This window comes from Amphibalanus amphitrite, unplaced genomic scaffold, assembly GCF_019059575.1.
Source record: "Amphibalanus amphitrite isolate SeventyFive unplaced genomic scaffold, NRLGWU_Aamphi_draft 000698F_arrow, whole genome shotgun sequence".
NCBI lineage: Eukaryota > Metazoa > Arthropoda > Thecostraca > Balanomorpha > Balanidae > Amphibalanus > Amphibalanus amphitrite.
In genome coordinates, this window is record NW_024882192.1 from 167,416 (window position 1) to 180,154 (window position 12,739).

Genomic DNA, 12,739 nt, shown 5'->3' on the forward strand with positions numbered 1-12,739 from the left:
GACCTGAAACTCATCCAGATGTGGTCCATATCACTAACTGAGTGTGCCCATTGCATTCTATGAACAAAACCCATAAAACATGTGTCGCACATGCCCTTTTATATAGTTCGTATTTGGTGACCTAATCTGACCTTGACCTTTGCATGACATTGTACGCAACGAATCTTGTCTTGGTATCCTAGGAACACGTTAGTTGGGCAATCAGTCTCAGTCCATTCTTCGGCAACTACGGTGCAAGGCCGATCCTACTGTAGAATCTTGCATTTTGTACCCTTGATCTGACCTTGACCTGACCTCTGACCTATTTAAGCAAAAAAAATCGGCTCTGAAGATCAGCCTTGTTGAGAGCTTTCGATTGCCGTTTTCCCCGTCTTTCTAAGACCATCCGTTCGGAAGTTAGACAAGGGGGCATAACCTGCCCCCCCCCCCAGCGGGGCGCGGGTTAACATTAGCCCCATGGGCGTTGCATGGATAGAATGGAATCAAAAGTCAGCAGTGCCCCTCCCCCCTTAAAGGGACCCTCCCACCTTAACATTAGATTTGAGTTGAGATAGCCAAAATGGGGTCCCTGGCTCACAATTACCGGTTTCGGCACTCACAACATCGAGAAATGCCTTAAATCGGAAATATTGAATTTCAAAATTGCAGCATTTTGATTCAGAGGGGCTAATGCTTAGGAATACCCCTCTGAATGTGTGACGTCAGCTCAAATATCTAACGATTTTTAAATGTTTGACTAAAACGTTTTGTAGCACGCGGTGGTATATGCTATTTGCGCGCAACATCTGCCGCAAACGCCGCACTTCTAAAATAAAGTCGCTAGAAACAGCGGAGATCCCAAAAAAGTAAACAAAAGTAAAAGTCTAATATCTTGAAAACCGGTGAATATTTTTCGATGAAATTTGGTAGATATTGGTTTTCGCTCTTTCTGAACCGAGCGACATCACTTTCATGCCAATTCATTGACTTTTTTGAAGGTGGGAGGGTCCCTTTAAGTGAAGGTGTTTCGCCTACTGCGTTTGCTGTATTTTCTTTCCAATATCTCGAGAGGCTTTTGCAGGTGTGAAGGTCTGTTTAGGCATCATCCTGTGGCCTGCCGGCCGTCCACAACTGTGTAGGTACTGGGTGACCAATGCCTGTGTCTATAGTTTGTTACGGGTTTTATGTTATAGGTGCCTTTTTACACTGGCGCATTGTGAGACACAACTTTAATCTACTGACACAGAGACCTGTCTGGAGAACTTTCCGTTTGTCTGATTCTCGCCCATCAAAATCTCCCCCATTCCATTTCGCTATGGCTCAGATCGCTTTCAAAATGCCCATTAGGTAAATCTAATTTTAGGTAGGGTAAATGAGATAATTCGCATAATCAAACTTATTAATTGAATTTCGAATTTCGATTAGATGGGCATTTTGAAAGCGATCTGAGCCATAGTGCATTTGTTCGCCCTGCCATTTCCAGCCTCGCCACCACCTCGCCTTGTGCGATTGGGTACTGCATCAGCCATCAGCCATCCCCACAGCCCGGGTGCGAAGTCTGCTCAAATGGATCCTGCGATCGGTTTTATAAATGCTCCCAGTCCACGCACTGTGCAGCCCCGGCTAAAGGGAAGGGAGGGGGTATGCCCCCTTATGCCGGCGCATGGGGTAGGTATGCGTAATGCGTACGCCCCCTTAGGGCCACTCTGAGGACCAAGCCCCTTGGTCAAGGCGCCCCTACATGAGCTAGAACTTCGTGCAAAAAACGTGTTTATGATCCGGTACAAAAAAGCATATTCATTCAGTTGCTACCCAAATTTCAGGTCTTTAGGTCAACCGCTGACCTCGGAGGTCAGGTCAAAGACCAAAAGATCGGGCATGTTTTTGTCGGTAAATAGCTTCGGTGAAGGCGGTCGAAGAGCAACTATTTTACATTCGATCGCTTTTGGGACGTCAATGCGCGGCGGATGACGTTTTCCGGGAAGTCTAATTAGGTCCACGGGCAGAGGTTAGATCAAAGCCGCCGGGAAGGTCAGGAAGTCGGTCGAAGAATTGTCATGAACTACCTACGTGTCTGTAAGTACTCCTCTCTCTCTCTCTCTCTCTCTCTCTCTCTCTCTCTCTCTCTCTCTCTCTCTCTCTCTCTCTCTCTCTCTCTCTCTCTCTCTCTCTCTCTCTCTCTCTCTCTCTCTCTCTCTCTCTCTCTCTCTCTCTCTCTCTCTCTCTCTCTCCTCTCTCTCTCTCTCTCTCTCTCTCTCTCTCTCTCTCTCTCTCTCTCTCTCTCTCTCTCTCTCTCTCTCTCTCTCTCTCTCTCTCTCTCTCTCTCTCTCTCTCTCTCTCTCTCTCTCTCTCTCTCTCTCTCTCTCTCTCTCTCTCTCTCTCTCTCTCTCTCTCTCTCTCTCTCTCTCTCTCTCTCTCTCTCTCTCTCTCTCTCTCTCTCTCTCTCTCTCTCTCTCTCTCTCTCTCTCTCTCTCTCTCTCTCTCTCTCTCTCTCTCTCTCTCTCTCTCTCTCTCTCTCTCTCTCTCTCTCTCTCTGTCTCTCTCTCTCTCTCTCTCTCTCTCTCTCTCTCTCTCTCTCTCTCCCTGTGATGAAGGCACCCATAACAATGTCTCGAGAATGTGAGCGAATCCTGGGGGTCGCGAATGCGTGTAGGAGTGCGTCGCTATCTTCATGGACATCCACTGACGATGCATCTGGGTGACTCCAAGCCACGTGTGACGTGCTAAAACAGCGGCTTCGTCATTGTTTCGGTTAGAATGACTCCGCACCCCGCGCAGTGCGCACATAGCCTACCGTACGCAACTACTATAGGTCCACAGACTGAGAAATCTGAAGTGCCGGGGGAGTGTAATTTTTTTTTCAGCTTGTGTTGAACGACGTCGTGAAACTGGCGCATAGTGTAGGAATGCGTTTTCCCAGCAACACCACCGTCTAAGCGACCGCGTCCCTCTGAAATTATGAATTTCAGGAGTGTCTTCTTCAGCCAACACGGAGGGATATGAAACTTCACCGACTAAACGGAAACACCTCAACATGGATGTGTTGAATAGATGCGGCTGTCAGCCATTTCAGAAAGTGGTCTTCTTTTGCGCGAATTCTTTGGCACGCAGTTCTCCGGACAAATTTTCTTCTTCGTTACACGAAATCATGTTTGGTCCTTTCAGAGACGTCTGAATTCTGAAACCCCCAGTCGGCAGGCATCTTATTATCACCTGTCCCCTGGCATTGGAGCCCCCCTCCCCCTCCCTGGGGTCTGGCGCGAGGCCAGCACGCACGGTCAGAGAAACTTCGGAGCCGTTTTGTTGATATTGCCGTAAATAAAAGCCAGTCGGGACGCCGTCACGGAGCTTTGTCTGTAGCGTTCGTTGCGCGGCGTACAGAGCCCATCGACGCACACCACCTCCAGAGCAAACCGCCAGGTCGACCGGGAACGTTATTTGACACACACACGCGACACACGCGAGGGCACAGGCAGACGCACGGGGACCCCGGTGGGCCCGCAGCTCGCGCGCACCGCACGGGACCGCGGTGGCCACTGACCCCGCGCAGACGGCGGTACAGACGACACACGGACAAACGGCGCGAATGGCCGGCGGCGGCGGCGGCGGGCGCTCGCAGGCTACCCAGTGTGGCCACCGACCGACCTACCAGCCACAGCGACCGCAGGTAAGACCAGACGCTGGCAACTCGCCGCGTCCCGCTACCAAACTACTACTGAACCCACGCCGAAAAACGCAACATCGAAAACTGAACGCAACGAAAAAATTCTGATCGCCGAACGGTGCATCGCCGAACAGTCCGAAAAATTCGATGCGCCGAAAGCGGGACATGTACACTGGCACGTCGTTTGCGCACGGCGACTACTTAACCCTGCCACCAGTTACTCACCGGATTTGTATGCGTGTGTGTCTGTGTGTGTACAGCTCCCCGTCGGTCGCCAGCCTTACCGCCTCCAGTACTCTACCAGCGTCTGCCGGCCCTGTCGCGGTGCATCGCTCCGGCACCCACCTGAGAGTAATCGAAGGAGCCGCCGCCGCCGCTCTGCCGCCGATCCCTGGACCGGGAGCGGCTGCGGGACCGGTCCCGGCCGCCCCGCTCCCGAGAGCGGCCCTTGCCCCGAGAGTGGTGACGGTCGCGGTCGCGCGACTTGCCCTTCCCTCGCTCCTGATCACGTCCCCTGCTCTTGTCGCGCGACCGGCTTCTGTCGCGCGAGTGTTTCTTGCTGTGGCTCTTCCTGCGCTCGGAGCGGTCGTCGCTGCGGGAGCGGCGCCGCCGATCGCCTGACGAGCGTCGCTCGCGGCGCTGCGAGCGCGACGTGCGACGCTCCTTCTTTCGCCGGCGTCCGCCGCTGTCCCGGCGGTGGCGCTTTTTGCGTTTCTCGCCGCTGCGGTGTCGGGAGCGGTGCCCGCTGCCGCCGCCGCCGGCCGGCTCTGGCGAGTCGGCGCTCGACGACCAGCTGGAGACGCTCGGGTCGTCGACGGCCTCCAGCGACTCGGTGAGGCCAGCAGTCACCTCCGGCAGCTCGTCCTCCAGGTCGACCAGCTCGGGCTCGCGCCGGCTGCCCTCGTCCCCGCTGGGCAGCGGCGACACGGAGGCCGGCGGCGGAGAGTCCGCCGCCGGCCGGGCGCGCTCACCGCGGCCCGGTGTGCCGCTCGAGTGGCGTCTGGCGGCGCGGCCCGGCGTGCCGCTGCCAGAGGCGCGCCGGCCGGCGGCGCCCTCGCGCTCCCCGTCCGAGATGTCCATGTCGTGCGAGTCGTGGTCGTCGCCGGCGGGCAGGTCGGTCGGCGGCGGCCGGTAGTCGGCGTCGGCGCGGCGCCGGTAGTCGCGGTCCTCCGTCACCTGCGAGATGAAGTCGTCGACGCTCTTGTCCCAGGCGCCGTGGTCGGAGCTGGTGCTGGCAGCGGCAGTGGGTGGCGCGGTGACGGGCGCCGGCACGGGGACCGGCGGCGGCTGGCGGAGGTCCAGGTCGGCGGGCGGTGGCACCGGCGCCGGCGCCGGCGGCGGCACAGTCGGCAGCACCCGGTGGTCCGTGTCCGCCGAGAACGGCAGACGAGCCTCGTCCACCGCCTTAAACGCGGGGGGCAGGTCAATCTGCGAATTATAGGCGCTGTTACCTTTCTCAAAGGGCGGCGGCGAGCAGGGCGCGTCCACTGCGTCCTCCTGCCAGGGGTGGTCGGCGTGCAGAGCCGGCGGCGGCCGGCTCGGCCACAGCTCGGCGCCCACCGGCGGCGGCGGCTGGCTGACGTCCGGCAGCGCCGGCGGCGGGCGCGTCAGGTCCAGGCCCGGGATGTGGGCGGCGGCGGCGGCGGCGGGGGCGGCCGCCGGCGGCGGCTGCAGCTGCCGGCCGATGAGCCGCATCAGGTCCGAGAGCGGCTGGCTGGCAGCGCCGCCGCCGCCGCTGGCGCCCGACTCGTACGTGTCCTCATCCTGCAACATGACGGGCGCGCGCGCCGTGGTGCCGCGTCAGTGGACATCACTCGCAGAGGAACTTAACGGACACGTACTGTTAGATTATAGCTTATGCAAAAACCCTCAAAGGCTTTACTTTTTAGCATACCAGAAGCAATTGAAGTAACTAAAAGACAAATGCAGAAACGAGTTAAGTAATGCAAAGTTAAGAATGACTCTTCCTCCCCAGCAATCATCGGGGTGCCCCTGTTTGTTTATTAAAGCTTTAGGGCGCGTCAACTGCCCCGGCGGCCGCCACTCACGAAGTCGTTGTCGTCTGCCAGCGGGGTGTTCTGGGAGGAGAAGGTGCCGCCCTGCTGCACGCCCGTCACCACGGCGATGGCTGACTGTTCGGAGAGCTGCGGCGGCGGCGGCGGCGGCACAGGCGGTGGCGTGTCGGCCGAGCGACCCAGCAGCTCGGCCGCCAGATTCGCCGGGAAAGAGGAGCCCATTCCGAGAAACGAGCCGGAGCTGGCCGCTGGGAACTCGGCGCCGTCCTCGGCCACGACGGTCGGCTGCCGCCACGAACAGACGGGGTGGGGGTGTCAGGAGGGAGGCGGCACAGACCGCTGGGCCGGCCAGCTCAGCCTCATTGACCGGACAGACGGGGTGGGGGTGTCAGGAGGGAGGCGGCACAGACCGCTGGGCCGGCCAGCTCAGCCTCATTGACCGGACAGACGGGGTAGGGGTGTCAGGAGGGAGGCGGCACAGACCGCTGGGCCGGCCAGCTCAGCCTCATTGACCGGCGGGACAACCGATATAGACGTCTGACGAAGAGGGTCTGAGACCGAGCACAGCAGCAAAGAAAGATGCGTCTGCATGAAACACGTTCTCAGCCTCAACTAGCAACCAGCCACAGCAAGCCACAGTAAACATAAGAATGACCATTTGTTCAATGATATAGACCATTCATCATGACCATCATGATTTCACCATGATGGTCATGATTAATTGATTAAATGACCATGATAAAAAAGCTCAGAAACACCGGCAACCATCAGCGCTTGGGTTGAACCGTCTTCAACATACACCGATTATTACGATTAAACAGTAGCTAAATCGCTAGTTTTCTTTTTCACAGCTTCTTTCCCAAGTTACACCAATGAACAGTCACTCAGTTCAGCACATGATTTTTTCCGCTAAAGCTAAACTTTTCGCGGCAATCTTTACAATTAACAGCATCATGCTAGGGGATACCGCGTAGTTAGAGGTAAAAAGAGAACAATGTACAAATGCATGTTATGCATCAAAATGTCCGACGCTGCATGGCAGGTGCTTCACTGCATGTATTGACCGTCGGCAGTTTTGACATTCATAAACATTTGGAAGTCCTCTGGTGAGTTCCACCTATTGGGGCATTCCACGTCAAATCGAACAAAAATCGGCTGTTTTGCACCTTACCATCAGCGATTTCATTATAAATTTGTGAGCGAGTTCCTGTGTCGCCCCGGACATTACATTGATGTTTTTTGCACATTTTGACCACAGGTCTTCTAAATATAGGGCATCAAATTTTTACAAAATGTTGCATCTTTATATTTTTGAACGACCATAACTTTGGTTGTACTTGTTTGATTTGAATGAAATAAACCTTACTGTTTAGGTAATTTCTTAAGCATTTGTTTAGAATTGCATCGACTTAAATATATGACCTTGAAATTTGCTTAACTCTGTTCTTAAGCACAAAAATTGAAATAGCAAAAAACACGCCACTTTCGATTTGGCTCATTTTCATATATTTTATTGCCTACCATATTCTTAACAACCTGTGAAAAAATTAGAGTGGGCCATTCATAAGTTTTGAAGAAAATGGCACAAATGCAAACGTATGTTAGCACGCGCAGTGGAGGGGGAAGAGTGAATTTCGCCCCACCCCTCCTGTTTTTCGCCAATATCTCATAATATTGATGCGAAATTACTGATGGCTACCTGTCCAGAATTGAATTGCACATCTCATCGTGCAAGCAATAAGAAAATCGGTTCACAACTGTTCTAGTTATAGCGGTGTAAAGTGAACATCCTGTCGCCGCGGCGACGCGGCGACTCGGCAGCCGGCGCCGACCGCTACGCGCCGCCTGAATTGTAGACTGTGCCGGGACGGAACGGAACGGTTCCGTCTTTACATCGCGCTCCTTACCGCTGATTACGTTCGATTCGGGTCAAATTTTGTGAGAAGACTAAGAAATGTACAGGCAATCTTATGGTGAAAGAATTCTGAAAATAGGTTGGTAAACAATTGAAATATGAACGTGTAAACACAAAATTGTGACTGCTGCGTTTCCCGCGTCGGCCGATCCCGCCTCAGCCGGCGACATGTTACTCTTAGCAGGACTCTAACTGCCATATTTATTATCGGATTAACTAGAAATTCCCCATACATACTCAAAAATGTATGTTCTTTCGTATAGTGAAGATCAAAAGACGTGAAGATATCGTTGCGTGATAATGTTTTCGTTGAATTTATTTCATGATGCATTTCCACACGGCTCAAAATTCACCGCAAAATACCGTTTGCCTGAGACACTTTTACAATGGAACGTGCATGCTTGACTACGATGACTATGCATTTCCATTCTCGCAGAGTTTGGGATATCACTAATCAGCAATCATTCATTTCAGAAAGTGTACACAAGCAAGCATGTCTTGACTCTGTCTTTCAAGGTCACGCGCGGTTGCGTGATGTTGATGCATGAAAACGGCGTTTGCCGCGAAAGTTATGAATGGCCCACTCCAATTTTTTCACAGATGGTTAGGAACATTGTGACGGACATAATATGTAAAAATTACTCAAATCGACGGTGGCGTGTTTTTTGCTATTTAAATTTTTCTGTTTTAATTCAAGGTCAAATGCATTTCAAGGTCACTTCAATTTAATTTTATAATTAAAAATCAAAGCCTTATCAATTGCCTACAAGACCCTGTTAATATCATTTTGATACCAGAAAAGGAACCAGAGTTATAAGCATTTAAAAAAATGATGTGTGGCATTTTTGGCTATATTCGATGACCTATATCTCGGCGATACATTATCAAATTTCGAAAATATTACACGTAACTCAGTTTTGAACCATGCCCAGTCTGCCTACAAATTTTCAGAAAAATCGAAGGGGATGACGGATTTCGGTGTTTGATTTGACGTGGAATGCCCCTATTGTCATCCTTCACCTGAAGAGGTTCAGTTTCGCAGGCGGCACCGCGCGCCAGAACCACGCTCAGGTGACCTTCCCCCTGCGGGACCTCGACCTGAGTCAGTTGGGTCGCACCCCAACACGTACACGCTGGTCTACGACCTCTATGGCGTGGTACAGCACCATGGCAGTCAAGATAGCGACCACTACAGCTTCAATTATCCCGCCGACAGCTGGTTCTTAATGGATGACTCTAAAGTGAGAGAGTGCTCTGTCGCCAGCGTTCGAGACGCCACTGCCTATTCCCTGCTGCAGGGCCCGAGAGAGACACGCCGCCGAAGGAGTTTTCACTGGCGATATGGTGCCAAGTGCACTGCCCTGGCGCACGGCGAGTGGCGAACCGCGCTGGCCGGCAGTAGCACGATACGCGCTCCCCCACCCTCGCGGTGGCGGGGCGGGACCGCCAGCAGCGCTGCCACGCGATTGGAACTCGGCAGCCACACTGACGGCTGAGCTGGGACATGGTGGAGGGTAGAGGCCAGAAGGAGGGAGGCGAAGTGACGCGGTGACGGTGTGTGGGGTGACGATAATGTTATGCTGCGCAGCTGGATACAGCATTTCGAAAAATTGTTATTACCTTTGATCATGGAAGTGAAAATACATTAGTGTGTTATTTGTTTTGGAAGTCTTCCACTGAAATCGTGCCCTGGACTTAATGCGGCCAGCTCCGGCCAGAAGCCATGCTATAAGACCGATTATTACGGAGCGAGCGAAGCGAGCGTAGTCTTTCCTTAGATTAACGGAAATTTCTGAGTATGAGCGGCCGGCCGGCCGGCCGGCCGTGCGGACGCTTTTGCGGGGCTTATATCTCAGCAACCACTTGACCGATTTACATGCGGTAATTTTTGTAGGGTAGCTTCATTCCTTCTACCAAGTATTGGACTATTCCCGATGCATGTGGGTGACCCCTTATGCACGTGCCACGTGCAAAACGAAGAGGTGTCAGTTTTGTAATTGTTGCAATATCTCGGTAACTACTTGGCCGATTGCGCTGAAAGTTGGCATGTAGGTAGGCACCCACTAGGCACTGCATATCCATGTGCCAGAGTTGGGGTGCTGCTGCACGTGCGCACGTGCAGGGGTCGTTTCCAGATCTCGAGAACGGCTCGACCGATTGCGCTCAAATTTGGTACACGGTTAGGGACCAGTTAGTAGGGTGCCGTGCACAAGTCAGTTGGGACCCATTTTGCACGTGCGCACGTGCAGGGTGCCGCTCCCAGATCTCGAGAACGGCTGGGCCGATTGTGCTCAAATTTGGCACATCGCTAGAAACCGGTCAGTAGGGTGCCGTGCACAAGTCAGTTGGAGGTACCCCCTCGAAATTTCGCACGTGCAACTTGCAAGACTCACCCCCTCGCTCGCTCCGTTAGTCGCCCCAAAAGGCGCTATACTGGTGTTAATTGGTCACCATAACGACTGTCCATTTGACGACGCTGCATGTCGGACCAGTGCACTGACGGGCCTGTCGGGCTGTCTCCCACTGCTGTTCGCGTACCCATGGATACAACTCCATCCGAGCCTGCCGGCAACCGGTTACCGACGGCTGCCCACACCGTCCAGCAGATAAAACATCAACACGGCGGCTAGGAAAATGACAACCTGTCTTTTACTGATCGTCTTTTAGCAGCCAGGTAATGGAATAGCACCGGCCAGACAGCGCCACAGCCTGACGACTGAACAGTATGGAGACCGAACAGCGATGGCATGAAAATGACGAAATCAATGATGCACATTTTACCCTAATACAATGTCAGTTTGCTAAATATTGACAACTGGCAAGCGAGTTTCGGCAGAAGAGAGCGCAGTAACGATACCAAGTAAAGCTCCACTCACTAACGACCAGTATAGCGCCTTTTGGGGCGACTAACGGAGCGAGCGAGAGGGTGAGCCTTGCACGTGCGAAATTGCGAGGGGGTACCTCCAACTGAGTTGTGCACGGCACCCTACTAACCGGTCTCTAGCGATGTGCCAAATTTGAGCACAATCGGCCCAACCGTTCTCGAGATCTGGAAGCGGCACCCTGCACGTGCGCACGTGCAAAATGGGTCCCAACTGACTTTTGCACGGCACCCTACTAACCGGTCCCTAACCATGTACCAAATTTGAGCGCCATCGGTCCAGCCGTTCTCGAGATCTGGAATCGACCCCTGCACGTGCGCACGTGCAGCAGCACCTCAACTCTGGCACATGGATATGCATTGCATAGTGGGTGCCTACCTACATGCCAACTTTCAGCGCAATCGGCCAAGTAGTTACCGAGATATTGCAACAATTACAAAAAGTGACAACTCTTCGTTTTGCACGTGGCACGTGCATAAGGGGTCACCCACATGCATCGGGAATAGTCCAATACTTGGTAGAAGGAATGAAGCTACCCTACAAAAATTACCGCATGTAAATCGGTCAAGTGGTTGCTGAGATATAAGCCTCGCAAAAGCGTGACCACGGCCGGCCGGCCGGCCGGCCGGCCGGCCGCTCATACTCAGAAATTTCCGTTAATCTAAGGAAAGACTACGCTCGCTTCGCTCGCTCCGTAATTAAGCTCACCATTAAATAAAACACAAAATGATCAAACAGATACATGATAGATACCCAAACCCAAACCCAAACAGATAGATAGATGGATACCCCACTGAGAGCGGTACCGGAGTGCACCGACGCCGTCGCCGCAGTCGGCCACTCACCGGGTCAGTGGAGGAGAGGGCGCCGGAGCCGCCGCCCGTCCAGCTGCCCAGCAGGCGCTCGATCTCGGAGCGCGGGTCGGGCCCGCTGGAGTCGGCCGCCGCTGCTGACGGTGGGTCCGGGTCTGGTGTGGCACGCCCGACACACAGAGACAGAGACACACAGAGACGCACGGAGAGACACACACACCCGACACATACAGACAAGACAGGACAAACAGAGACACAGAGGCACGGGACAAGGTCAGACACCGGACAAACACATCCCACAAACAAAGACACCGGAGAGACACATTCGACACACCATAGACACCGGACAGGCACACCCGACACCAAAAACAAACACACACACACACACACACACACACGCAGACCAGTTAGTGACTGCCAATTGCAGGCGTTCTACCACCAAGAGCGGAGGAAGGGTGTGCTTCACATACGTAGCGTGAGAAGGTGGGCAGTCGAAGCAAGAAAAAAAACTAATATAACAATACCAACACCATAACATCAGCATGGTACTAACTAGTTAGGCGGAACACAAGCAGATAGGAATTGAGCCGTGGTTAGAAATGCGACCCTTATAAAAAAGGATTGTTGCCACTAATAAAACCACTGAAACTAACGTTCCAACAAGGCTCATCCGTTCTAAGGAAACATTAGAATGCAGTTAAATTGGTACACAGAAGGCAGAACAAAGCATCGAGATGCTTCCAGAAATCCATAGCAACTATAAACTCTGTTCCGTTTCGAGTTTGCAGCCGAAGTGCCCTGCTGAAGGCTGTGCGTGATTTCTGTATATACAGCTCTTGCATTTTAAGACGCAAATTCTTGAGCGGAGGAGCGATCTGCCGAAGAAACTCCGACTGCAAGCTTGATATGGAACAGACTATAACTACATAGAGCAACTAGCTAGTTTACAGCACACGACGGAATGTTTCAAGGCAGGTGATATTTGATACATCGAGGCATCGCTGATGCATGACTATAAATATGCTGGTAAATATCCCGACTATACGTGCACAGTTCGTTATTATGTAACAAGAAACAGTCTCAATTATTCATTAATTTGCAAAAAAAAAATGTTTAAGCTGGGATAGGCCTAAGAACATGTTAACCCGCGCACCGACGGGGGGGGGGGCGGATATCCACCCCGCCCCCCTGAGGTTTTTCGTAGATAGCGGGAAAACCGCGGCGAAATTTGGTACGACTGTTCTCCCATCAATTTTACACATGGTGTGCACGTTTGAACCTCTTAACTTTTAAGGTCAGGTCACCAGGTCACTTTGAATGACCCAGCCCCGTCACTTTTCTGCAACTTTGTCACCGTGCCAGAGCTACAGTAGATGTCGGAGGCCTTTGAAAGTCGCAGGATGTTATAAGGTCATTAGTAGCTACAATTTGTTTATCTCGGAATTTTGATATCGATGACCTAAGGTCAGGTC

General features: G+C 52.9%; 1 protein-coding gene across 7 annotated transcripts in view; it reads right to left on the reverse strand.

Moving 5' to 3' along the window:
- Positions 1 to 3,267: 3,267 nt before the first annotated feature.
- LOC122364794 (death-inducer obliterator 1-like) overlaps positions 3,268 to 12,739 on the reverse strand; it is a 37,209-nt gene continuing 27,737 nt past the window's right edge. For 3 of the 7 annotated variants that reach the window (XM_043335533.1, XM_043335531.1, XM_043335532.1), the window contains exons 8-10: positions 11,301 to 11,422; positions 5,692 to 5,943; positions 3,268 to 5,407 (exon numbers count right to left, since the gene is read on the reverse strand). In XM_043335533.1, coding sequence (XP_043191468.1) covers positions 3,941 to 5,407; positions 5,692 to 5,943; positions 11,301 to 11,422 — 1,841 coding nt within the window. In that variant the 3' untranslated portion in view covers positions 3,268 to 3,940. The remainder of the gene's footprint in view (positions 5,408 to 5,691; positions 5,944 to 11,300; positions 11,423 to 12,739) is intronic. The other 4 variants (XM_043335537.1, XM_043335534.1, XM_043335536.1 and 1 more) reach the window with 2 other exon arrangements.